This window comes from Coregonus lavaretus, assembly GCF_964263955.1.
Source record: "Coregonus lavaretus genome assembly, contig: SUPER_35_unloc_1, whole genome shotgun sequence".
NCBI lineage: Eukaryota > Metazoa > Chordata > Actinopteri > Salmoniformes > Salmonidae > Coregonus > Coregonus lavaretus.
Window position 1 is genome coordinate 3880900 of NW_028167181.1, and position 27643 is coordinate 3908542.

The following is a 27643-nucleotide window of genomic DNA, read 5'->3' on the forward strand; positions in this document are numbered from 1 at the left end:
ACCTAGACACACACACACACCTTATAACCAGGTGTTTAACCACGTAAAGCTAAGCTAGCGACAAGTTCGGCATACTTTCACCCAGTCCAAAAAGCTGATGCTTCAAACGGAAGGTTTTTGTGTTTCATAGTTTCAAAACCTGTTGTTTAAGTGGTAAATCAATCCGTTTCCCATTGAAAGGCTGTGTCCAGTTCTGACTAAATCCTAACCCTGAGGCCCTTTTACTGGCATAAAAAGAGTATTCTCTTGAGTGTATTCTCAAATACATATTCCAGATATACCGTGTATATAGCCTCGTAAACTTGTTTCACTTCATGTGTTGAGCGCAGTTTACAAGGCTACTGTAATAATCAGACATACCTGTGGCTCCTCCATCACCTGCAGGCCTGCAACCCCAAATATCACGACTTTGACAAGACGGGCTCCATCTGCACGGCGGAGAGCATCAACGACACCCTGACCCAGTACCGCTGGCTAGTTAGCGCCCCCAGCGGGCCGGACGGGGTCACCTCGCCCATGAGAGAGGTGGACACCAACACCTTCTTCACCAACACTAAGTCCATCACCCTGGACTCCATCTACTTCCAGGCTGGGTCGAGAGTCCAGTGTGCTGCCCGGGCGTTTAATGCGAACGGGGATGCTGGTCTGGAGCTGTCCAGTCCCATCATGGTGGTCAGCGAGGAGGAGGGTGAGTGGAGACTGGGGGAATGGGGAGGGGGGAGGGGGGAGGGGTTCAGAGTTCAGTGACATCAACCTTCAAGACTGTTGATGACATCTGTTATATGTCATTATTAGGACAGAGTTACATTATGATGGAGAGTTTAAGGATGATTGTGTTTCAGAAGTGACAATAATATGTCCCATGTGTTTGTTTAGGTCTGTGTCAGCCACGTATCCCTGGCACGGTAGGAGCTGAGCCCTTCTCTGCTAAGATCCGCTACACCGGCCCTGACGACCCTGACTTCCCCAACCTCATCAAACTCACTGTCAACATGCCACACATGGACGGTGAGTGACAGGCTCTGTCATGTCCTTACTTACTGGTCTAGAGTCAGTTTGATTGTTTAGCTAACAATCGATGACAATAGGACTGAGGTAGAAAGAACTGATTCAAGATCAATTGTCAAAGGTGTAAAGTTACCAGGTCATTAAAATACCTATAAATGTTGCAGTTGATTGATGATTAATTGAAACCATCTCTCTCTCACACCTCTCTTCTCTTCAGGCATGTTACCGGTCATCTCTACGCGGCCCCTGTCCAACTTCGAGCTGACCCTGTCTCCGGACGGCACGCGTGTGGGCAACCACCGCTGCTCCAACCTGCTGGACTTCAACGAGATCCAGACGGGCCACGGCTTCATCACCGACGCCACCAAGAACCCTGAGATCATCGGCGAGACGTCGCCCTACCAGTACAGCACCGACATGCGCTCCACCAACAGCCTGAGGTTCTACAGGAACCTGAATCTGGAGGCTTGTCTGTGGGAGTTTAATAGTTACTATGACATGTCTGAGCTGCTCACCACCTGTGGAGGGTCTATCGGGACGGACGGACAGGTACTGGAGAGCGAGAGAGACATACACACATATGCATTGATGCAAACACACACACACACACACACACACACTGGCTGTTGTCTGTGTGCAACTCTCGATTACTCAGTTTGCTGTTGTTGTTTCAGTCATCCGTCAAGTTGAAAGTAGACATTTAGAAATTCCTTCTGTGTTAAATTCCCTCTGTGTTAAATTTCCTCTGCGTTAAATTCCCTCTGCGTTAAATTCCCTCTGCGTTAAATTCCCTCTTTGTTAAATTTTCTCTGCGTTAAATTCCCTCTTCGTTAAATTTCTTCTGTGTTAAATTCCCTCTGTGTTACCTTTCATGCTTGAATGCTCTGAAGTGTTCCTATCCTCTGTTTTTTGTAATGTGCTATATGCTGATCCAGGTACAGTTGAAGATGACCCTGACTATGTATCTCTGTGTTGCACTTCCTCTAGGTGCTGAACCTGGTCCAGTCCTACGTGACTCTGCGCGTGCCTCTCTATGTGTCCTATGTCTTCCACTCTCCAGTGGCCGTGGGAGGATGGCAGCACTTTGACCTGCAGTCAGAGCTCAAGCTCACCTTTGTGTACGACACCGCCATCTTGTGGCAGGACGGAATTGGCAGCCCGCCGGAGGCTGAACTGCAAGGTACAGCCAATTCTGCCCTCTGTTGGCTATTTTAAGTGCTACAGTGAGGTGGATGACTTGATGTATTACCAGTGGTGGAAAAAGTACCTAATCGTCATACTTGAGTAAAAGTAAAGATACTTAAATAGAAAATGACTCAAGTAAAAGTGAAAGTCACCCAGTAAAATACTACTTGAGTAAAAGTCTAAAAGTATTTGTTTTTAAATATACTTAAGTATCAAAAGTAAATATAATTGCTAAAATATATTTAAGTATCAAAAGTAAAAGTATAAATCCTTTCAAATTCCTTATATTAAGCAAACCAGACTGCACAATGTTATTTTTATGGATAGCCAGGGGCACACTCCAACCCAGGGGCACACTCCAACTCAGACATAATTTACAAATGAAGCATTTGTGTTTCGTGAGACCAGGGATGATCTCTTGATTAATGTATAAGTTGAACCATTTTCCTGTCCTGCTAAGCATTCAAAATGTAACAAGTACTTTTGGGTATCAGGGAAAATGTTTGGAGTAAAAAGTAAATAATTTCTTTAGGAATGTAGTGAAGTAAAAGTTGTCAAAAATATAAATAGTAAAATAAAGTACAGATACCCCAAAAAACGACTTAGTACTTTAAAGTATTTTTACTTAAGTACATTACACCACTGTGTATTACTCAGTTAATACCTGTATAATTAATTGTCTGTAGGCATATTTGATATTTTTACTAATACATTACGCTCATAAATCAACATGTGACTACCATACAAATTCTGGATGGGAGCTACATTCTTGATAGCACCAATATTGTCACACCAAGCGGCAGGTAGCCTAGCGGTTAAGAGCGTTGGGCCAGTAACAGAAAGGTCGCTGGTTTGAATCCCCGAGCTGACTAGGTGAAAAATATGTCAATGTGCCCTTGAGCAAAGCACTTACCCCTAATTGCTCCTGTAAATTGCTCTGGATAAGAGTAAATGATGTCCTTAAACGGTAAAGCATTTTAGGCCGTCTATGGACAGTGCATTATTTCCCAGTGAATGATAGAGGTGGACAATAACCCTGGTTTGATGTAACTGTCTCCCGGTAGGATCCATGTACCCCACCAGCATGAGGATCAATGAGGAGGGACGTCTGGTGGTCAACTTCAAGACTGAGGCCCGCTTCAGGGGACAGTTTGTCATGTCCCACCCAGGTATTACACACAAACACACATCCGATAGGGTGATTGTATAGCTTTCTCTCCTATTAGGTTGCACTGTGACCCAGATCCTGTACCGCTATTAGAGTGGAACCGTCTTAGGGGTCGTTCTACCAAATGTCAATATGACCTTACCCTTTTTCAGTAAGAATCAAACTAACATCAACCACGGAAAATGTGTATACCTTACAACAAGGTGCGTTCATTTTTAACTTACAGTCTACAGTACAACACCGGTTTTAAGATGTTGTGTTCATGTATGCCCTTGACAGATACATAAAGGAAAGAAACACTCAACAGAAATGTATGTATGAGACTATAAAGAGGTTTGACTGTGTGTTTCCAGGAACCACTCTGTCGTCCATGGTGATGTGTGCTGACCTCTCTGGCCTGACCTTCACCCTGGCCCTGGTCAGGACTGAGCCCACCTACAACCAGCCCATGCAGCAGTGGAGCTTCGTCTCTGACTTCGCTGTGAGCTACCATCTTGATCATTGTATGTCTTAAAGGTAGACTCAGCGATATGACGTTGCCACGAGCAGCACCGTAGATATTGCGATGAGCGAGATGCAAGACTTCGCTCCCACACTGTCACACACAGTATCTGCGCATGCGCACGGGTTCGCTTCACGCCGTTAGAGCGTGGTAGGTGCGTGAGCGCTCAAAGTTGTTGCGGAAATGGACCCACTATGCTGTTTACTTTGGGCACCTACGTCATATCGCTGAGTCTACCTTTAACTTTGTATTCATAGTGTATGTGCTGAAGCCAACGGGTACATGGTAATGACAGAAGACATACAGTATGGATACCAGACCAGCAGTAACTACCTTAAATGTTTGGTGTGTTTTAATGTTGTTTTAATGTTGTTTTAATGTTGTTGTAATGTTGTTGCCTGTAGGTGCGGGACTACTCTGGGACATACACAGTGAAAATGATCCCCTGCAGTGCCTCTCCCAATGGGGAGTTCAGCATTCCCCCTGTGTGTCACCCACGAGAACCCCTCACCTTCCACATGGACATCCGCTTCCAGCAGGTCAGCACCACCACCACTGCATACCTACAGTCTCTGGCAGAAGACTAGCATACCCAAGACCCTAAAATCAAGAGGAAACTTTGTCATTCACCAATGCTGATTTGTCTTGGTGTTTTATGAGGCTAAAAACAATAGTACTAGATACTCGTTGATTAAATGCATTGAGCCAAAAGTTAAAATCTTATTAACTCTCTTGGTGCCTGTGTTTGACCTTTGCCCTCTGACCCACCCCAGGTGAGTGACCCAGTGGCGGCTGAGTTCAGTCTGAACACCCAGATGTTCCTGCTGTCCAAGAGGGAGCTGTGGCTGTCGGACGGATCCATGGGCTTCGGAGAGAGCACCGACACAGCCTTCTCAGAGGGTACTGGACTACTACTGACCTCATACTGACCCCTAGTGGACACTCTAGGAACCACTATTCAACATATAGATACACCACTAGTCAACATATACAGTCGTGGTCAAACATTTTGAGAATGACACAAGTATTGGTCTTCACAAAGTTTGCTGCTTCAGTGTTTTTAAATATTTTTGTCAGATGTTACTATGGTATACTGAAGTATAATTACAAGCATTCCATAAGTGTCAAAGGCTTTTATTGACAATTACATTAAGTTTATGCAAAGAGTCAATATTTGCAGTGTTGACCCTTCTTTTTCAAGACCTCTGCAATCCGCACTGGCATGCTGTCAATTAACTTCTGGGCCACATCCTGACTGATGGCAGCCCATTCTTGCATAATCAATTCTTGGAGTTTGTCAGAATTTGTGGGTTTTTGTTTGTCCACCCGCCTCTTGAGGATCTCAAGTTCTCAATAGGATTAAGGTCTGGGGAGTTTCCTGGCCATGGACCCAAAATGTTGATGTTTTGTTCCCCGAGCCACTTAGTTATCACTTTTGCCTTATGGCAAGGTGCTCCATCATGGAAAAGGCATTGTTCGTCACCAAACTGTTCTTGGATGGTTGGGAGAAGTTGCTCTCGGAGGATGTGTTGGTACCATTCTTTATTCATGGCTGTGTTCTTAGGCAAAATTGTGAGTGCGCCCACTCCCTTGGCTGAGAAGCAACCCCACACATGAACGGTCTCAGGATGCTTTACTGTTGGCATGACACAGGACTGATGGTAGCGCTCACCTTGTCTTCTCCGAACAAGGTGTTTTCCGGATGCCCCAAACAATCGGAAAGGGGATTCATCAGAGAAAATGACTTTACCCCAGTCCTCAGCAGTCCAATCGCTGTACCTTTTGCAGAATATCAGTCTGTCCCTGATATTTTTCCTGGAGAGAAGTGGCTTCCTCGCTGCCCTTCTTGACACCAGGCCATCCTCCAAACGTCTTTGCCTCACTGTGCGTGCAGATGCACTCACACCTGCCTGCTGCCATTCCTGAGCAAGCGCTGCACTGGTGGTGCCCCGATCCCGCAGCTGAATCAACTTTAGGAGACAGTCCTGGCGCTTGCAGGACTTTCTTGGGCGCCCTGAAGCCTTCTTCACAACAATTGAACCTCTCTCCTTGAAGTTCTTTATGATCCGATAAATGGTTGATTTAGGTGCAATCTTACTAGCAGCAATATCCTTGCCTGTGAAGCCCTTTTTGTGCAAAGCAATGATGACGGCACGTGTTTCCTTGCAAGTAACCATGGTTAACAGAGGAAGAACAATGATTTCAAGCACCACCCTCCTTTTAAAGCTTCCAGTCTGTTATTCTAACTCAATCAGCATGACAGAGTGATCTCCAGCCTTGTCCTCGTCAACACTCTCACCTGTGTTAACGAGAGAATCACTGACATGATGTCAGTTGGTCCTTTTGTGGCAGGGCTGAAATGCAGTGGAAATGTTTTTGGGGGATTAAGTTCATTTTCATGGCAAAGAGGGATTTTGCAATTAATTACAATTGATCTGATCACTCTTCATAACATTCTGGAGTATATGCAAATTGCCATCATAAAAACTGAGGCAGCAGAATTAATATTTGTGTCATTCTCAAAACCTTAGACCACAACTGTACTGTAGATACACCACTAGTCAACATATATATAGATACACCACTATTCAACATATAGATAGATACATCACTATTCAACATATAGATAGATACACCACTAGTCAACATATAGATAGATACACCACTAGTCAACATATAGATACACCACTATTCAACATATAGATAGATACACCACTAGTCAACATATAGATAGATACACCACTAGTCAACATATACTGTAGATACACCACTAGTCAACATATAGATAGATACACCACTAGTCAACATATAGATAGATACACCACTATTCAACATATAGATAGATACACCACTAGTCAACATATACTGTAGATACACCACTAGTCAACATATAGATAGATACACCACTAGTCAACATATAGATAGATACACCACTAGTCAACATATAAATAGATACACCACTATTCAACATATAGATAGATACACCACTAGTCAACATATAGATAGATACACCACTATTCAACATATATATAGATACACCACTATTCAACATATATATATAGATACACCACTATTCAGCATATAGATAGATACACCACTAGTCAACATATATATAGATACACCACTAGTCAACATATATATAGATACACCACTATTCAACATATATATAGATACACCACTATTCAACATATATATAGATACACCACTAGTCAACATATAGATAGATACACCACTAGTCAACATATAGATAGATACACCACTATTCAACATATATATAGATACACCACTATTCAACATATATATAGATACACCACTAGTCAACATATAGATAGATACACCACTATTCAACATATATATAGATACACCACTATTCAACATATATATAGATACACCACTATTCAACATATATATAGATACACCACTAGTCAACATATAGATAGATACACCACTAGTCAACATATAGATAGATACACCACTAGTCAACATATAGATAGATACACCACTAGTCAACATATAGACAGATACACCACCAGTCAACATATAGATAGATACACCACTAGTCAACATATATATAGATACACCACTAGTCAACATATAGACAGATACACCACCAGTCAACATATAGATAGATACACCACTAGTCAACATATATATAGATACACCACTAGTCAACATATAGATAGATACACCACTAGTCAACATATAGATAGATACACCACTAGTCAACATATAGATAGATACACCACTAGTCAACATATAGATAGATACACCACTAGTCAACATATATATAGATACACCACTAGTCAACATATAGATAGATACACCACTAGTAAACATATAGATAGATACACCACTAGTCAACATATAGATAGATACACCACTAGTCAACATATAGATAGATACACCACTAGTCAACATATAGATAGATACACCACTATTCAACATATAAATAGATACACCACTAGTCAACATATAAATAGATACACCACTAGTCAACATATAGATAGATACACCACTATTCAACATATAGATAGATACACCACTAGTCAACATATAGATAGATACACCACTATTCAACATATAGATATATACACCACTAGTCAACATATAAATAGATACACCACTAGTCAACATATAGATAGATACACCACTAGTCAACATATAGATAGATACACCACTATTCAACATATATATAGATACACCACTAGTCAACATATAGATAGATACACCACTAGTCAACATATATATAGATACACCACTAGTCAACATATATATAGATACACCACTAGTCAACATATAGATAGATACACCACTAGTCAACATATAGATAGATACACCACTAGTCAACATATAGATAGATACACCACTAGTCAACATATAGATAGATACACCACTAGTCAACATATATATAGATACACCACTAGTCAACATATAGATAGATACACCACTAGTCAACATATAGATAGATACACCACTATTCAACATATATATACCACTAGTCAACATATAGATAGATACACCACGAGTCAACATATAGATAGATACACCACTATTCAACATATAAATAGATACACCACTAGTCAACATATAAATAGATACACCACTAGTCAACATATAGATAGATACACCACTATTCAACATATAGATAGACACACCACTATTCAACATATAGATAGATACACCACTATTCAACATATAGATAGATACACCACTAGTCAACATAAAGATAGATACACCACTAGTCAACATATAGATAGATACACCACTAGTCAACATATAGATAGATACACCACTAGTCAACATATATATATATATGGATACACCACTAGTCAACATATAGATAGATACACCACTAGTCAACATATATATAGATACACCACTAGTCAACATAATAATAATAATAATATGCCATTTAGCAGACGCTTTTATCCAAAGCGACTTACAGTCATGCGTGCATACATTTTTGTGTATGGGTGGTCCCGGGGATCGAACCCACTACCTTGGCGTTACAAGCGCCGTGCTCTACCAGCTGAGCTACAGAGGACCACCATATATATAGATACACCACTAGTCAACATATACTGTAGATACACCACTAGTCAACATATAGATAGATACACCACTAGTCAACATATAGATAGATACACCACTAGTCAATATACACTGAGTGTACAAACCATTAAGAATACCTGCTCTATCCATGGCATAGACTGATCAGGTGAAAGCTATGATCCCTTGTTGATGTCACTTGTTAAATCCACTTCAATCGGTGTAGATGAAGGGGAGGAGACAGGTTAAATAAGGATTTTTAAGCCTTGAGACAATTGAGACATGGATTGTGTATGTGTGCCATTCAGAGGGTGAATGGGCAACACTAAATATTTAAGTGCCTTTGAACAGGGTATGGTAGTAGGTGCCAGGGCACCAGTTTGAGTGTGTCAAGAACTACATCACTGCTGTGTTTTTCACGCTCAATAGTTTGTGTATCAAGAATGGTCCACCACCCAAAGGCCATCCAGCCAACTTGACACAACTGTGGGAAGCATTGGAGTCAACATGGGCCAGCATCCCTGTGGAACACTTTCAACACCTTGTAGAGTCCATGCCTGATGAATTGAGGCTAAGGCAAAGGGGGGTGCAACTCAATATTAGAAGGTGTTCCTAATGTTTTGTACACTCACTGTATGTTATTAGCTGTTTATCTCCAATAGAACTCAGAAAAAGCTTTCTTTCAAACTGCTTTCTGAGTTTGAATGTAAAGATAATATTCAACAGTCTAATAACGATTTAATGAAGCTTTCAGTGCTTGTTGAACTGTCACAGAGCAATGGACACCACCCTCCTCTAATCTCTCCCTCCAGGCTCCTCTATCTACGGCCGTGTGATGGTGGACCCAGTCCAGAACCTGGGTGACTCCTTCTCCTGCAGTATAGAGAAGGTGTTCCTGTGTACAGGAGCTGACGGTTACGTCCCCAAGTACAACCCCACCAACAAGGAGTATGGCTGCCTGGCCGACGCACCTTCACTGCTCTACAGATTCAAGATCCTGGTGCGTACGGCAATCACTTAACACATGATGCCTCCACTCAGGGGGAAATTCCTCTGGAGTTTTGTTATGGTCACTTTGAATGTAGTTTGGTCAGTTTTACCATATTCATTCATTATTAATTTCTTACTTCAACCATTTACAACCATTTGTGTTCTTGACAACACAGTACATTTGAGCCATACTGCTGTTAGGTTGTTGAAATACATTTTTAAATGTTGCATATTTAGCAGATGCTGTTATCCAGAATGACTTACAGGAACAATTAGGGTTAAGTGCCTTGCTCAATGGCACATCGACAGCTTTTTCACCAGGTCGGCTCGGGATTCGAACCAGAAACCTTTTGGTTACTGGCCCAATGCTCTTAACCGCTAGGCTACCTACCTCTGATCCATAGATATCCTATACAAGTTAGGTTCTATCTATAATTATTTCAGTGGTCTAACCTGTGTGTGTGTTTTTTCCTCCTCCAGGACAAGGCCCAGCCAGAGACCCAGGCTACAGCGTTTGGAGATGTGTTGTTTGAGGCCACTCTGGCCCTGGACACTCCTGGAGGCCTGCCTCTGGTCAGACAGCCTGGTTCAGACGGATTCACCCTGTCCTCCTCACCTCTCTTCCAGGTCAGCTGACACACCCAGAGAGGCTCTCTGACTCTATTCATACCTAATATGGTCTGTAAACTGGATACCAATGGGAAAATAGTCCCTGTATGTTTGAATGAAATCTGGTTTCTGAAATCTGAGTGAAATGTGAGTCTAATTACTTGATAATGGCAAAAACATGACAAGAATTTGAAAGGCTTCCATTGTTAGAAATCACACACTGAAATGTATAGGCCAAAGTCTTTATCACTAACCTCAAGCTCCACTGTGTCTTGTTGTTCCAGGTGGCTGCAGGTCGGGAGTGGTTCATCCACACAATCTACACCGTCCGCTCCCGAGACAACGCCAACCGTGGCATCGGCAAGCGCAGCCTGGAGTACCACCACAGCCTGTCCTCCGTGGCCGACCCTCAGCCCGACCTCCACACCTCCTCCCTGGGTCGCTACCGTCGTGCCGCCCCCGCTCCGGACCTGGCCCAGGACATCGGTACCGACAACAACCGGGGAACCAACATCCAGCACATCGCTCTGGACCGCTCGGACCGCCTGGTGGTGAGCCAGCGCCAGCCATGGGGGGGACGTGACCGGGCTGGTTCGGACCGCGACTCACCCTTCCTGGAGCGCCCCCTCCTGGAGAGTTCCGGTAGGGAGCCTGTGGACACCTCCACCCTGCCCATGCTGGTAGGCCTGGCTGGGTTGATCCTTCTCACCTGCCTGGTGGCCATGGTGGTTATCCTGCTGGTGCGGCGCAAGAGGAAGAGCCAGAAGAAGAGCCAGTTCCCTCCCTACTCCACCTCGTCGTGCTCGGCCTACAGCGGAGGGAGTGGGAACAGCAGAGAGGGCATGATGGGTACTGGGCACAGCAGCTTGGACAGCTCTGAGGTCTAGGCTCAAGACTAGAGACACCCCTCCTACCAACACCATCCCATACCCCGTCCCTGTGGCCTTCTGATAAGACATTGACAGTTGTCAACAGTTCCAACCTCTACCACTGCCGTGCCTTCTAAGGGCTCTATCCAAACCTAATCGCTGAAGCGTTATAGATTGCGTGATAGAAATGTAAAGGTAATTTTCGATTGAGCCGACATGTGCAACGTTTACCGTGAATGCAGTCTCCGCTAACGCGGGAACACTGGCTTTACATTTCAATCACGCTGTAACACTGAACTTCCGCGATACAGATTGAATAGAGCCCTAAGACAAGGCTAACCCTGCCTTCTACTAGCACTGAAGACAGCACAGCCACTTCTTGGGACAGTTGATGTCAGTTGATGTGTGTTGTGGGCCTATAACCAGAGTATGAATGCATGCATGGTTGGCCACGCCTGGCGAGAGAGAAAGTAATGTGAGGCTCCATGAATCCTCAATGAAGTGTTTTTACCCCTTTTCCTGTGGTATGCCTACTGTATTTAACATGGGTTTCAGTCCCCCTCAACATCTCAATTGTCTGAACTCCACTCAGTTGTGCTTTAGTTAGGATAGTTCTAAATCATGTGTCAAATATTAGGAGTCCCCAAGTGCTGATGTTGTGAAGAATACCCCGTCCAACTATGCTAACAACTGCCATAGCTGAAAATTACATCTTCTTAAAACAGTAATGGCATCTCCAGAAGGCAAAAGCAACAAAAAAAATGTCCCCCTTAATAGTGAGAAGCAGCTTTGAGGAGACTATTCTGTCCTGTTTTTCTTAAGAGAACTATTCTACCACGTTATTTTGTTGTCGGTCATTCTATCTGTCAATTTATATATTATAACTTTTTTGTGTGAGATAGAGAGCCAATTGGGTCGAATGTTGGGTTGTGTCGGTCCGGTCGAGGCTGGCTGTATCAAATGTGGTAAATTCATGTATTTTTGTTATATTGATTGACGCACTGCTGTGCTTTACAAAGCCCTCAGTAGTTAGGTGTACCCACTGTAGCAGAACACAGACATGGCGCTATTCAAAGGGATTGTTATGTTGTCCATTTTAGTCATTTGAGTGCGTAAACTATTCATTCAGAATGTTTTTATACATTTTTGTTTCAGGTGCAGTTTAAAAAATCATACGTATGTTCATATTATGACTCTTATACATCTGTGTACATACCTGCATGTATAGGATGTTCAAAGTCAACACAGGACAATGCAAACAAAAGGTATTCATTACTACACCCTGGTGAAACTTGAAAAATATGCAAACCCCACATTTGATGCTGTTTATCAAGTAAGCATTTATCAACTGAAGAATGTGACTATCTTGATCTTATGCAAGTGACAGTATAAGTTAATAGGTGCCAATTAGTTCAGGTATAGAAATTTGTCACCGACCAATTTAGATCAAATTGGTGACTTATCAATTTTGTGATAATTTCAATCAATTGTTTGATGTACTCCAACTTTAACTGCCAAATACAAATGTACTTTTCTGAATTATTTTGGTCCTAGTTTTCACTCAGACTGCCTGTGAACATGCATCTCCACTGCTGTGTGAAAAGCTTTGCACAAATATTCAACATAAAAACAGTCTCCTCGTATGCATAAGAAAAAATACTTATTTAAAAAAGGGGTAATTTATTAGTGACATGTTCCAAAAATACATTTTCTACAATGTAGATCGGTAACATAACAGTGGTTCCTTAAAATAAAAAAAGTGGGAGGGGGGATACATACAGGTATCGTTACAAGCAATGGAATGTGATAGAACACAACCAACAGGCATAAATACATTTCTCCTCACCTCAAGTACTAGTAAAAAAAGGGTAGAAAACTAAAACAAAACAAACATTGAACTAAATCAGCACAGCTGCAGTATGCCAGTTAGTCCCTACTAGGCAGGCCTGCCAATATAACGAGCTCTATCTAGAGAACCTTCTAGATAGAATGACACGCTATAGTGAAGAAAAGTTCAGTCCTCTGGGGTTTTATACAGTAAATCATCATCATGTATCACCATGGTAACCCGTAAAAAACAAACAGACGCTACGACTACTATACTGCTGCCTGCCGCTGCCCTCAATCTGCCTTTCACCCCCTCACAGCTTTAGCTTTTTCCTGCGGCCTCCTCGCTGGTCTGGGGTCCCTTCTCCCTTACGCTTCTGAGCCTGATGAAGAGGGGGATGAGGAGGAAGAGAGAGAGAGAAAAGGAGTGTCAGATCAAATAGTCATAATCGGCACTTCATAGAATAATGGCCGATTACAATGGCATATTGGTTTAGACAAGACTATATCTTTTTAAAAGAACATTGTGTGATATTGTTAGTGTCATGTGTCTTCCTGCACAATGCAAAGAGAGGACTGCATGACAAGAGAATTCAGTGAGGGGCAGGAAGAAGAGCGTTGTGATCTTACAGAAGACTGACTCCGTGGTCCCTTCTTCTTCTTCTCTGCTTTCTCTCTCTCCTCCAGCTCCATGTTCTCTCGTTCAATCAGGGTGATCAGGGTGTTGCATCGCCTCTGGAGCTCCTACACACACACACACACACACACACACACACACACACACACGTTAGTCTACAGCCACAACTCTTCGAATTGGATAATGTTTTGTTTCCTGAACCAGCCTTAGTCTAAAATGGATTTAAAATCCTCATCAATCTACACACAATACCCCATAATGGCAATGCGAAAACAGGCTGATATTTTTGCAAATTTAAAAAACAGAAATACCTTATTTACATAAGTATTCAGACCCTTTGCTATGAAACTCGAAATTGTGCTCAGGTGCATCCTGTTTCCATTGATCATCCTTGAGATGTTTCTACAACTTGATTGGAGTCCACTTGTGGTAAATTCACTTGATTGGACATGATTTGGAAAGGCACACACCTGTCCATATAAGGTCCCACAGTTGACAGTGCATGTCAGAGCAAAAACCAAGCCATGAGGTTGAAGGAATTGTCCGTAGAACTCCGAAACAGGATTGTGTCGAGGCACAGATCTTGGAAAGGGTAGCAAAACATTTCTGCAGCATTGAAGGTCCCCAAGAACACAGTGGCCTCCATCATTCTTAAATGGAAGAAGTTTGGAACCACCAAGACTCTTCCTAGAGCTGGCCGCCCGGCCAAACTGAGCAATCGGGGGAGAAGGGCCTTGGTCAGGGAGGTGACCAAGAACCTGATGGTCCCTCTGACAGAGCTCCAGAGTTCCTCTGTGGAGATGGGAGAACCTTCCAGAAGGACAAACATCTCTGCAGCACTCCACCAATCAGGCCTTTATGGTAGAGTGGCCAGATGGAAGCCACTCCTCAGTAAAAGGCACAACAGCCCGCTTGTAGGTGCCTTTTGGCAATTTCAAGACTCTCAGACCATGAGAAACAAGATTCTCTGGTCTGATGAAACCAAGATTGAATTCTTGGTTTCGGTGAAGCATGGTGGTGGCAACATCATGCTGTGGGGCGGCAGGTAGCTTAGTGGTTAAGAGCGTTGTGCCAGTAACCGAAAGGTCGCTGGTTATAATCCCCGAGACGACTAGGTGAAAAATCTGTCGATGTGCCCTTGAGCAAGGCACTTAACCCTCATTGCTCCTGTAAGTCGCTCTGGATAAGAGCGTCTGCTAAATGACTAAAATGTAAAAAAATTAATTAAAATGTTCTTCAGTGGCAAGGACTGGGAGACTAGTCAGGATCGAGGCAAAGATTAACGGAGCGAAGTACAGAGAGATCCTTGATGAAAACCTGCTCCAGAGCGCTCAGGACCTCAGACTGGGGCGACGGTTCACCTTCCAACAGGACAACGACCCTAAGCAGACAGCCAAGACAACGCAGGAGTGGCTTCGGGACAAGTCTCTGAATGTACTTGAGTGGCCCAGCCAGAGCCCGGACTTGAACCCGAACTAACATCTCTGGAGAGACCTTAAAATAGCTGTGCAGCAACGCTCCCCATCCAACCTGACAGAGCTTGAGAGGATCTGCAGAGAAGAATGGGAGGAACTCCAAATACAGGTGTGCCAAGCTTGTAGCGTCATACCCAAGAAGACTCAAGGCTGTAATCGATGCCGAAGGTGCTTCAACAAAGTACAGAGTAAAGGGTTTGAATACTTATGTAAATATCATATTTCAGTTTTTCTAAAAACCAGTTTTTGCTTTGTCATTATTGGGTATTGTGTGTAGATTGATGAGGGGGAAAAAAACAATTTAACCAATTTTAGAATAAGGCTGTAACGTAACAAAATATGGGAAAAGTCAAGGGGTCTGAATACTTTCCGAAGGCACTGTATATAATAAATGAATGGTTATCATGTTACTGAAGAAGTAAAACCAAATTTCCATCTTCAGGTTGTACTCAATTCCACTGTCTACTAGGGCAACTCCACTCACCATGGCGGTCCTGGACTTGAGGAACCAGTCGAAGCGGAACTGGGGCGAGTTGCGGATGCACTGGCGCAGCTCGTCGTAGACCGACTCCTTTTCGAAGCCCAGCTTGTGCAGCATGCAAATGAGGAAGCGGTCCTCCTCCTCCGTGTAGTTCTTCCCCTTGTTGGTGCCGTACGAGATCCTCAACTGGTGGAACGGAGCCTTGTAGCGACCAATCTACAACAAGAGAGAGAAAAAGATGTCATTCAGGGTGTATGGTTAGCCTCTGGTAGACATGATCAGACACCAGCTCCTGAGACATTCATGCATAAGGGTTGGGAGTGCCCAGAGGTTTTCACAACTGTATCGCGCATCTGATCAAAATAAAAGGTCTTGCCTCCCCAATGTTGTTCTTATTAATGATGACCTCACTGAAATGGCTTACCTTTGTGTCCAGTGCTTTCTTGATGCTGATCCTCCTCTGGATGCGGGCCTCTCCTCTCTCGATCTGAGCCATGATCTTCTCTATGTCCTGCAGCTCGTTGCAGCGCTCCCAGAACACAGCTGTGTACACACACACACAAACGTTTAGATCAGGGGTGTCAAACTCATTTTAGCTCAGGGGCCACATGGAGGAAAATCTATTCCCAAGTGGGCCGGACCGGAAAAATCATGGTATATATAACTTAAAAACAACAACTTCAGATTGTTTTCTTTGTTTTAATACGATCAACATACAACATAAAGCTGGAGCCTGAGGACAGTGTGTCCAAAATAGTACAAGCACAACATCACTATTAATCATAAAACACGTCAAGTTTATTTGAAAATTCTAAAGAAAAAGAACACAAACACACAATGCCTCAGTGATTAACAGAACTGTTTCACAGATCACAGAACTATATCAGGGGGTCATTTCTCAGGCAGAAATGTAGATACAAATAATGAAATCCTGTTCCCCAAACAAGTGCAAGAACCACAGAGTCAAGAATAGGTTAAATATACAAATAAAATAAAATCAATTAAAAACAATAGCACATCAACATAAAAACATATAAACATAAATCTGAAAGCGTTGCTCAGACTCCCGTAACAGTCCCGTTATTTTATCTTTGAACCGCTTCATGTCTGCCACATGTTGGGTCGCGCACACATTTTTCAGACAGGGGAAGTGAGCTGCATCACCAAGTTGCGTCTCCCACAATGACAGCTTCAACTTGAAAGAACGTATGCTGTCATAATACTGCGTGACAACTTTGTTGCGCCCTTGCAGCTGTTTGTTCAAGTTATTCAGGTGCTCTGTAACATCCACCATAAATGCAAGGTCCTGCATCCATTCTGCGGAATGAAATTCTAACACTGGTTTGCCCTTTTCTTCCATGAACTGTTCAATTTATTCTCGTAAATCAAAGAAACGCCTCAGCACAGCACCTCGGCTTAACCATCTTACCTCAGTGTGGTATGGCAGGCCATAGATGTGGTCTTTCTCTCTGAGAAGGCTGTCAAACTGACGGTGATTCAGGCTTCTGGATCGGATGAAATTAACAGTTTGGATGACCACCTTCATGACGTTATCCATCTTTAATGACTTGCAACACAAAGCCTCCTGGTGCAAAATACAGTGAAAAGTCAAAAAATCACGTCCTCCATTTGCAGATTGCACTTTCTCTCTGAACTTTGTCACAACGCCTGCTTTTTTCCCGATCATTGAGGGCGCACCATCTGTAGCCAGGCTGACAGCGCGGGACCAGTCCACTCCGACCCTGTCCAGCGCGCCGACGAGTGCGGTAAAAATATCAGCTGCTGTCGTTGTATCTGTCATCGGCACCAACTCCACGAACTCCTCGGTGACGGTCAATGTGTCATCAACTCCGCGGATGAAAATGGCCAGTTGTGCAACATCTGTAATGTCCGTGCTTTCATCAATTGCAACCGAAAACGCAATAAATGACTTTACTTTTTGCTTCAACTGGCTGTCCAAATCCACTGAAAGATCGGAAATCCTGTCTGCAACTGTGTTTCTTGTCAGGCTGATATTTGCAAAAGCCTGCCGCTTTTCAGGGCACACAATCTCCGCTGCCTTCATCATGCATGTTTTTAACAAATTCACCCTCACTAAATGGTTTTGAAGCCACTGCGATTTCATTAGCAATGAGGTAGCTAGCTTTCACTGCAGCATCACTGATGTCTCGGCTGTGAGTAAACACAGACTGCTGTTTCTTCAGACCCGCCAACAGTTCATTCACCTTCTCTCATCTCCGCTGTCCTTGAAAGTTGTCATATTTGTCGGCATGAAGACTCACATAGTGGCGACAAAGGTTATATTCTTTCAGCACTGCAACATGCTCTGAACACACCAAACATACAGCTTTCCCATTCAATTCCGTGAATAAATAGAAGGATGACAATTTTTCTTGGAACACTCTGCACTCTGCGTCCACTTTTCTCTTTTTTGACAGAGACATATTGGGGCAATGAGGGTGCCAAAGTACAATGTTAAAAGTAGAAGCCGTAATAAATATCGCGGGCAAAACAAAGTAGCTCATTGGCTGCACGTGCTTGACCTACTTGCTCTGCCCCGGTATAAACAGTTTGCTTGCTTAACACAATTGCTATTGCGCCATCCAGTGGACGCAATTGGAACAGCAGTTTATTTTATTGAAAAATTGCAGCGCATTTTTATACTTGACAAAATTATAATTAAAATTTTTTTTTTTATCATCTCGCGGGCCGGATTAAACCCGTTTGCGGGCCTGATCCGGCCCGTGGGCCGGACGTTTGACACCCCTGGTTTAGATCATAAGACTTTGGATATCTGTCATACACTTGGGAGTCATGTCCACTAGCTAGAAGTAGATTCGGATACATTTATACAATTTGAAAATAAAAAATAAAAATAGTTTTTCTTACCGGAATATTCCATGACTTCCTCTGGGGTTTTGCCCTCCACCTCTCTGGCGATGTTCTCGATGTCGTCTCTTCCCCACTTCTCATTGGCTTTGATGAACTGGTTAAAGTCACGCTTGTTCCAAATGGTGAAGCCCTGTGGAGAGATCGATGACAGTTTGTAACGACACTAGCCACAAACGCTAACATGTCTCTACTTTGTAGTTGAAGCCACTGAAGAGTATCTCAACTGAACTATATGTAGTTCTATAAATATGACATGTAGTAGGGCACTATGATGAATGTCTAGAGTGTTTAAGTATGATGTCTTGTTTCAGCCAATTACCTGCGAGAGGAGGTTCTCCTTCTCCTCCAGCTCCTCCTCTGATAGGCCCTCGGCCTCGTCAATCTTGGCCTGCTCCTCCTTCTGGTGCTGGGCCGAGTTGGGCAGTTCTGGGTTACGAGGAACCTGGAGAGAAAATGTATATCACATATACACTTAAACACTCAACAGATACATCCCATTCCAAACTAAACCGACTGTTGGTTTGAAACTGCACAGAGGAGATCCAAAATGGCCGCTGTCTGATGGAACATTATCATACTAACGCCATCATAATGTACCAAAGACGCGGCTGGTGAGGGGAGGACGGATCAAACACATGGATACCATTCCATTAACTCCGTTCCAGCCATTACTATGAGCCTGTCCTTTGATTTTAAGTGCCACCAACAATCACTGATGTACCACCAGTTACACTAGTAAAACTACATGCTGGTATACCTTGTAGCCGATAGTCTTCCTGTAGAATAGGATCTCTTTCTCCAGCAGTTCAAACAGCCTTGGGGGGAAGAACTGGAAGTCCTGCACATTGGGCTGCTTAGGTGGACGAGGAGCCTGAAAGAGGAGAACGGCAGTTTAGTCATGGAGAAAGATGGTCTGGAAGAGGAGAACAGGAGTTTTAGTCACGGAGAAAGATGGTCTGGAAGAGGAGAACAGGAGTTTTAGTCATGGAGAAAGATGGTCTGGAAGAGGAGAACAGGAGTTTTAGTCATGGAGAAAGATGGTCTGATTCATTCCACACAGCTATCCCAGATATCCATAGCCCGAGGGCGGCGGTAGTGAGGATTACCTTGGGTGCTTTGGGCTCACTGACACGCAGAGCCTCTCTGAAGTAGGCATCCACGGCGTAGTTGGCCTTCCGCTCTCTCTTGGGCGGCTCGATCCAGTTGGTGACCACCTTCTTCTTCTCCCTGTAGTCCTCTCCTTCGAAGGTGTACACACTGTTGTCGGACTCCATGGTAAAGTTCCTCAGGGAGCTCTCGCCCATGGTGTTCATCTTCTCCTTCAACTCCATGGTCTGTCAGACACAAACGCAGAGCAAAGAGTTAGCATCTAGCTACACATTGCTAATGTGTTTGGCCTCTAGACACTGCCATATCAACCCAATGACACATTTAGCAATGCTAATGCTATCACATATTATATAAATGATCCGAGTACAGATAAATGCTAATGCTAGGCCCAATGCTAGCGCGACGCCCTTGTCCGTCTTTGTTCTGACCTTCTTCTCGCCTCGCTCCAGGATCTCATCGATGTCATCATCGGTTATGTCGCTCTCCTTGGAGGCGAAGACGTGCGTGGCGCCGTGCCGGATGATGGACAGCATCTCGTCCTTCCCCAGCTTGTTGGCGTTGGGATCCACTAGCCTTCCTGCAGAACAGACACAGTAGACACAGACAAGTCAGCCAGTTGCATTACCAAGGCATTGACTTCAATAGTGTTGGTTTGAAACTGGGAAAAGGAGATTCAAAATGGCCACCGGTGCAGTACCTTGCTGGATGACGATAGAGTCCAGTTGGAGCTTCATCTCGGCCCGCTCCACGATCCTCTCCTCCACCGTGTTTTCCGTGATGAAACGGAACACGCGCACCTGCTTCTTCTGACCAATCCTGTGAGCTCGGTCCTGAGAAGAAAGGTTAAAAGAACCAATCAGGTAAGTGTCTAACAGTTACCAGGCAGAAGCATCTTGATAAATGAAGTTCCTGGTGACAGGTTCTATTGAATGTGTAAGCTCACTTGTTGTGATATGATTCAAACTAGGGGGAATTGACCATGTTAAATCTATAGGGAAAATTCTAATTAAAGTAATTGACAAATGTAATATAAAAGACTGATTAATTAGTCCACTGATATGGGTCAATGAGAGGTACTGACCATGGCCTGCAGGTCGACCTGAGGGTTCCAGTCTGAGTCGTAGAGGATGACCACGTCAGCCGTGGCCAGGTTAATACCCAGCCCTCCGGCCCTGGTGCTCAGCATGAAGATGAACTTAGGGCTGTCCTCCTCATTGTACGCATTGATGGAGATCTAGAGGAACGTGGGAAATGTAGTGTTAAATGAAGTGTGTTAAAACGGTAGAGAGTTCAATTGTTTGTATTTACAAGCCATTTATTAGCCTGGTCCCAGATCTGTTTGTGCTGCCCTGCCAACTCCTATGGTCAATGTCACACCAAGGCAGCACAAACAGATCTGGGACCAGGGTAATAGGCCACTGCCGTTAATGAGATCCAGGAGTGGGGGTCATAGTCATACCTGTCTCTCCTCGTGGGGCGTCTGTCCGTCCAGGCGACAGTAGCCGAAGTTGCGCCACATGCAGTAGTCCTCCAAGATGTCCAGCATCCTGGTCATCTGGCTGAAGATCAGCACACGGGAGCCTGGGAAAGGGAGGGGAGTTCAAAATGGCCGCCAATCAATCATTCACCATGCCTACATTGCTGCAACTTTAACATAGTAGTTTGAATCAAAAATGTGTCTAAAATAGCCTTTACACTACACTGTCTCCATATCAACTTTAAAGTTAAAAAAGGGACACAAAGCCATCAAACAGGCCATAAAAAAAAACACATTTTGTGACTGGTCTTAGAGGGGACCCGTTCGTCCACCCACCCTGAGCCTTCATCTTGGGCAGCAGCTTGTCAAGGACGGCCATCTTGCCGCTGTTGACGGCCAGATGCAGGTCGGTGGTGTAGGGCGGGCCGGGCTCGGCCCCGTCAAACAGGTACGGGTGGTTGCAGCACTTCCTCAGCTGCATCAAGACGTTGAGCAGACGCATCTTGTCCATCTTCCCCGCAGAGTTCAAGATGTCTATGTCCTTCATCAGGATCTTGGTGTACCTGAGGAGAGACGGGACAGTGTTTTCAATACACATTATAGTGTATAGGTTGGCTGAGGAATGTGGTTGGCAAGGAAAGGGCATATGTTGACTATGTGTGGGTTACTCACCATTCTCTCTGCATCTTACTCAGCCCCACGTACATCTTGATCTCTTTCTTAGGCAGCAGAGACTTCTCCACCTCATTTTTGATACGACGCAGCAGGAAAGGACGCAGTACCTACACATACACAAACACACAGAGAGAGAGAAACCAAGGAAAGGTAAGGGAAGGCCCATAACAATATTTGATAAAACCCTACAGGGATATATGTTCCGTTTATTAGGATCCCCATGAGCTGTTAAACATGCAGCAGCTACTCTTCCTGGGTCCACATAAAACAGTTATAGACAAGAGAAACATAAGATATTATTACATTCAAATTAGTAAGTAATACATTGTCAAGGCAACAAGAGACAACAGAAATACTATTTACTCACTATTCATATATACAGTACAGTTAAATGTAAGGAAGTGTTTCAGATTCTTACAGTGTGAAGACGTTCCACCAGCTTCTGATCCCCCAGGCAGTTGTTGGTGTCAAACCATGAGTCAAAGTCCTTCGAGATAAACATTAAAAGTTCAATCAATCCATATTTTTTGGGCCCTTTAAATTAGTGAAAAATAGAGAATACTGTTATTTTCAGTAAGTGTTATTAAGTGTTATTCCTAAATTGTAGTGGTAATTGAGGGTAATTGTCTGTGTGTCCACTAATTTCCCCCCCTCAGGTACAGTACAATAAAGTTAATCCTATTTTATCTGCCTCTTACCTCTGAGGAGTTGAAGACGTCTGGCAGCAGGAAGTTGAGCAGGGCCCAGAGCTCGTGGAGGTTGTTCTGCAGCGGGGTGCCGGTCAGCAGCAGGCGGTTGGTGGTCTTGAACTCACGCACTATCTCAGACAGCTACAGCACAAATAATATACACAGGTAAGACAAACCATCTAAGAGTCCTTTGCGAGTTGAATCCATTGACGTTTTGTTAGTGTATATACACATTTTAAATCATATTTACATTTAATCAAATATGTATACAGTTTGTGTGTGTGTTTCAACTTTAGAAGCTCCCTAACCTTTGACTTCTCGTTCTTGATCCTATGGGCCTCGTCGATGACCAGGTACCTCCAGTTGAACTTCTTGAACACGGCCTTCTCTATGATGAGCATCTCGTAAGAGGTGACACACACATCCCACTCCCCTGGCAGCAGCACATCTCTGATCAGGGCATTCTGGGAGAAAGAGGGGGAAGATATAGGGTTATGGTGGGGCACAAGACCAAAGCCCCAGCAACATCACCAGTCTAACGCGATGCAACTGCTGTAGTACAAGTTATTGAAAATGACTGACTTAAAACAAATGCATTGGCTTGCATTATGCAAAAGCTCCATTAGTAGTCTTATGTCGCAGGAAATCTAAGTGTTACGTTTTCAGTTGCAGATGGAGATTAACTGACTATTTCCACGACAACATCTCTTCCAATATGGTACATTGCAAAATACATAAGCCTCAACACTGTCCCACAGTCACCACCCCATGCTTTCCAGTTGATCTACAGCAATCAACATGCCCTGTTCATTTTACATCAGAGAATGAATGTGGTCTGCTGCTGCTCATAGCTCACCCTCTCCTCTCGGCCTCCGATGAGGCAGACTGCTTTGAGGGAGGGCACCCAGCGTTTGAACTCGTTCATCCAGTTGTACAGGGTGGACTTGGGCACCAGCACCATGTGGGGTCCGGGGATGCTCCTGTAGTGCTTCATGTACCCCAGCAGAGAGATGGTCTGCAGGGTCTTACCCAAACCCTGAATGACAACAAGGCAGGTGTGAGTATCAAAATGCACAATAAGACATGCTCAACTTTGAACACCGACTGTAGCGTGAATAAGTCGTTGGGTGCTGTTAGTGCTGTAGTCCAGGAGTAATCTTCATGAGTATCACAGACACAGACACACAAATACACTAATAAACAGTTAGTGATCAAGAGGTATGCATGTAGAACTACCTGAATACCAAAAAGGCAATATCTTTCACTTTATTTTGAAATAAGAACCTACCATTTCATCAGCAAGGATCCCGTTGATTCCGTTCTCGTACAGAGAGATGAGCCAGTTCAGACCACGGACCTGGTAGTCTCTCATTGTACCCCCCTTTACAACTGTTGAGAGATTCATACAGCACAACAAACTCAGTATTGCACAAGTTTGACATACTTTCCATTCAATTATGGACTATAGTAGTCCCGTTCAGGACTTTGCTACATTAAAGTTACATATTGCAGATTTAATAAGTAAAACCATGTGACTGCTTACAGGAGGGGGATTCGTCAAAGCGGGTGCAGATGTTGGTGGTCTTGCTGCTTTCGCTCAGCAGCTCTTCATCCTCTTCCTGCTCTGTGCGACGATGACGGTTACTGTCAAAGAGAGAAAGGGGTACATATAATTAATCAGTAACAGCATATAAAACGCCCCACATGTACACCCAATGTACTCCCACGGAAGATTGACGAATCATTGGGCCAAGTTGTTTAGCGTGTTGTGTTGTATACTCACTCTCCGACCGAGAGGAGATTCTGTTTCTCGTCCTTCTTGACACGAGGGCGTCCAGGCTTCATCTTCAGCGGGGAGGTGGGAGTCTTCTGGGCCGCGGGTTGGATGAAATGGGCAAACACCTCTGTCTGCTTCAGTAGGTACTCAAATCTGTTGGTCCGGTCTGATGCCTACACACAGTAAAGCAGTGAAACTTTGAGAGCAACAAATGACGTTTCAAACACGATAATGACATCTTAAAACTGTAAATGAACATCTTTATTAAACCAGCATGATGGTAGCAGTGTGCCCTTACCACTTTCTCCTCATAGGCTGGCGCTATGGATGAAGAGGGGTCCTCATCTTGGGCATCCTGTCCGGCTTCAGAAGACTCCTCCTTGCTGGCCTCTGATGCATCATCCTTTTCCTGGAAACGAGGAATGTAATGCCACTTTCAAAACAACTGGGAACTCAGAAATCTTCGACTTCTGACATCAGACATGTTCAATCTAGAATCGGCTTCCTATTTCGCAACAAAGCCTCCTTCACTCATGCTGCCAAACATGCCCTCGTAAAACGGACTATCCTACCGATCCTTGACTTTGGCGATGTCATTTACAAAATAGCCTCCAACACTCTACTCAGCAAATTGGATGTAGTCTATCACAGTGCCATCCGTTTTGTCTCCAAAGCCCCATACACTACCCACCACTGTGACCTGTACGCTCTTGTTGGCTGGTCCTCACTACATGTTCGTGGTCAAACCCACTGGCTCCAGGCCATCTATAAATCACTGCTAGGCAAATCCCCGCCTTATCTTAGCTCATTGGTCACCATAGCAGCACCCACCCGTAGTCTGCGCTCCAGCAGGTATATCTCACTGGTCATCCCCAAAGCCAACACCTCCTTTGGCCGCCATTCCTTCCAGTTCTCTGCTGCCAATGACTGGAACGAATTGCAAAAATCTCTGAAGCTGAAGACGCTTATCTCCCTCACTAACTTTAAGCATCAGTTGTCAGAGCATTTTACCGATCACTGCACCTGTACACACCCCATCTGAAATTAGCCCACCCAACTACCTCATCCCTATATTGTTATTTATTTTGCTCTTTTGCACTCCAGTATCTCTATTTGCACATAATCTCTTGCACATCTAGCATTCCAGTGTTAATACTAATTGTAATTATTTTGCACTATAGCCTATTTATTGCCTTACCTCCATAACTTGCTACATTTGCACACACTGTATATATAGTTTCTGTTGTATTTTTTGACTGTTTTTTTTACCCCATATGTAACTCTGTGTTGTTGTTTTTATCGCACTGCTTTGCTTTATCTTGGCCAGGTCGCAGTTGTAAATGAGAACTTGTTCTCAACTGGCTTACCTGGTTAAATAAAGGTTAAATAAAAATAAAAGACAAGAGGGAACTCGAAAAGAAAAACGAGCTCCGACTGGGAAGAATATTTTGAAAGGTCACCCAACTCAGAATTTCTGTGTACTGTTGGGGGTACTCGAGGACCAGGGTCGGGAAACACTGTTCTAGAGCTCCGACTTTCCAACCTGAAGATCACTGACGTTACGATTTGACTTAGTTTTTCCCCCCGAGTTCCCAGTTGTCTTGATGTGAGATAAGCGGCGTAAGCGCGGCACTATAAAGAGGATCGAATGCAGCGTCAAACAGATGTAAACAACTGTTACAATTGTATAGAAACCCTTGATGCGTATTACAATAAAGTGTGTCAGCTGTAACGTTAGCTAGCTTAATGTTACTAACTAGTATAGTTAGCTGAGTGTTTATGAAACAGGCTAGCCGCTAGCTCTATTATATAGTACTGCGAGACACGCTCTTCGGGATGATGGGTCGGAGCTGTCGATTAACGTTAGCTAATGACGCTAATCTAATGCTAGCTAGCTAAACAACTCGAGCTAGCAAATACAAAGTTTGAGATGGCTCGATTTGGAAGTCACAGTGGACATAGGGTTAACTTTAGCATAATCTAAAACTTGTTAAACCATTTTTTCGAACGAAGGGCTCAGAATTTGTATAATTATGGTTTTGTTCCGGCTCACCTCCACTCCTCCAGTTTCTTCAAGTTCAGCTGCTTGTTCTTCCCGCAGCTCCACGCCGTTTCCAGTCTCGGACATTGTAACCGAATTTCTTCCTCGATTTAAACCGATCGTCTGTTTATTCGATGACTTTGTCCGCCTTTAAATGGCAGATATGGTTTTCAAAAACTTTCTTACAGAAAATACGCTGCTATAGTCCTACTGTTTATTGTGAAAGAGACTGGCTGGCTACAAGTGATTCATTCGCTAGCTTCCTTTCCCCGCTACCCGCGTTCACAAAGGTTCCGCTTTGTCTCGCGATACTTTGGTAGCGTGGCTGAGTGTTTTCCCCCAAAGAATACAAAACTGCACACATTTACTGACTTAAAACACATCTGCTACATCTACCAGTGTAAATGCTATGCCTCTGCAATGGTTATGAGCTCAGTTAGTGCGTGAAAGGACAAAGTCAATGGAATAATACATTTTGTTTTATGTCATTACAAACCATTGTCAGTATGTTTATATTTGTATTTAAACAAACCTGTAATCCACAAAAAGTTTAAGAATGTTCATATTTTATTTTATACACGCCATTTTCGTTCTTTGTAAACAGGCAATGAGATGGTCAAAAGCAGAAGGCTCCGAGAAAAATTCGTGGTCCATCGGAATGACGTTCTGCAGGTCTTTTAAATCAGCTGATTTTACCAAATAACATCAAAATAAGAAATGGATGAGCTGTCAACAGGCAACTAATGTCAACTGGCATTTTATGATATTTTCATCGGATGCTGGTATTATGAATTATATTGGTAAGTGATGTTTGGGAAGATACATTTCTGCTAAGTCAGCGACATCTCCGGCCTGCTTTGTTTCCATACACAGCGAACGTCATGCTAGCATAGCTAGCTAGTTTGTTAAAGAACCCTAGCTAACTAGATGGCGAACTAAAGTTTGCCATCCACACATGTTTTATTTGTGCATCAATGCCTTTAATCTCAGATAATTTGAATTCGATAACATGCCGCTTGTGGTTACGGTAACTAACTAGCTCCAATGTGTTAACTTGTTTAGCTAGCTAAATTAGCTAACTTTGATGATAATCCAAAGCAGGCAGGATACTGTGTTTTTGTTTACCTGTGGCTAGCTTTATAGCCTTTTGATATTGCTAGGTTCTACAACTTTTCAGCAATG

General features: G+C 43.6%; 2 protein-coding genes across 2 annotated transcripts in view; one reads left to right on the plus strand and one right to left on the minus strand.

Annotated features, from left to right (window-relative positions):
- Nucleotides 1-12916, plus strand: part of LOC311109963 (FRAS1-related extracellular matrix protein 2-like) — a gene marked incomplete at its 5' end in the record, with an annotated part of 31519 nt that extends 18603 nt beyond the window's left edge. Inside the window, 11 exons of the mRNA XM_084188478.1 lie at nucleotides 385-688; nucleotides 877-1008; nucleotides 1226-1557; nucleotides 1996-2188; nucleotides 3258-3362; nucleotides 3715-3842; nucleotides 4268-4402; nucleotides 4637-4763; nucleotides 9725-9912; nucleotides 10383-10529; nucleotides 10796-12916. Of these exons, the coding sequence (XP_084044604.1) occupies nucleotides 385-688; nucleotides 877-1008; nucleotides 1226-1557; nucleotides 1996-2188; nucleotides 3258-3362; nucleotides 3715-3842; nucleotides 4268-4402; nucleotides 4637-4763; nucleotides 9725-9912; nucleotides 10383-10529; nucleotides 10796-11398 (2394 nt within the window). The 3' untranslated portion in view covers nucleotides 11399-12916. The remainder of the gene's footprint in view (nucleotides 1-384; nucleotides 689-876; nucleotides 1009-1225; nucleotides 1558-1995; nucleotides 2189-3257; nucleotides 3363-3714; nucleotides 3843-4267; nucleotides 4403-4636; nucleotides 4764-9724; nucleotides 9913-10382; nucleotides 10530-10795) is intronic.
- On the minus strand, nucleotides 12763-26745 carry LOC311110074 (SWI/SNF-related matrix-associated actin-dependent regulator of chromatin subfamily A member 5-like). Its single transcript, XM_084188630.1, has 23 exons — nucleotides 26474-26745; nucleotides 24719-24829; nucleotides 24427-24593; nucleotides 24187-24287; nucleotides 23932-24032; nucleotides 23500-23679; nucleotides 22952-23107; nucleotides 22653-22784; nucleotides 22373-22441; nucleotides 21952-22061; nucleotides 21616-21842; nucleotides 21262-21383; nucleotides 20884-21036; nucleotides 20500-20632; nucleotides 20231-20379; nucleotides 19799-20026; nucleotides 19450-19563; nucleotides 19012-19134; nucleotides 18690-18822; nucleotides 16225-16343; nucleotides 15804-16016; nucleotides 13838-13951; nucleotides 12763-13590 (listed from the first exon to the last, which is right to left on the minus strand). Exons 1-23 carry the CDS (start codon nucleotides 26546-26548, stop codon nucleotides 13522-13524), a joined length of 3099 nt encoding a protein of 1032 aa, XP_084044756.1. The 5' UTR covers nucleotides 26549-26745; the 3' UTR covers nucleotides 12763-13521.
- Between the last annotated feature and the right edge of the window lie 898 nt (nucleotides 26746-27643).

Coding starts and splice junctions, on each gene's coding strand:
- LOC311110074 (XM_084188630.1), bottom strand. CDS start 26,548: ATGTCCGAGACTGGAAACGGCGTGGAGCTGCGGGAAGAACAAGCAGCT. Junction 16,344..18,689: donor GGAAGTCATGGAATATTCCG/GTAAGAAAAACT, acceptor GTGTGTACACAG/CTGTGTTCTGGGAGCGCTGC. Junction 13,952..15,803: donor TCAAGTCCAGGACCGCCATG/GTGAGTGGAGTT, acceptor GTGTGTGTGTAG/GAGCTCCAGAGGCGATGCAA.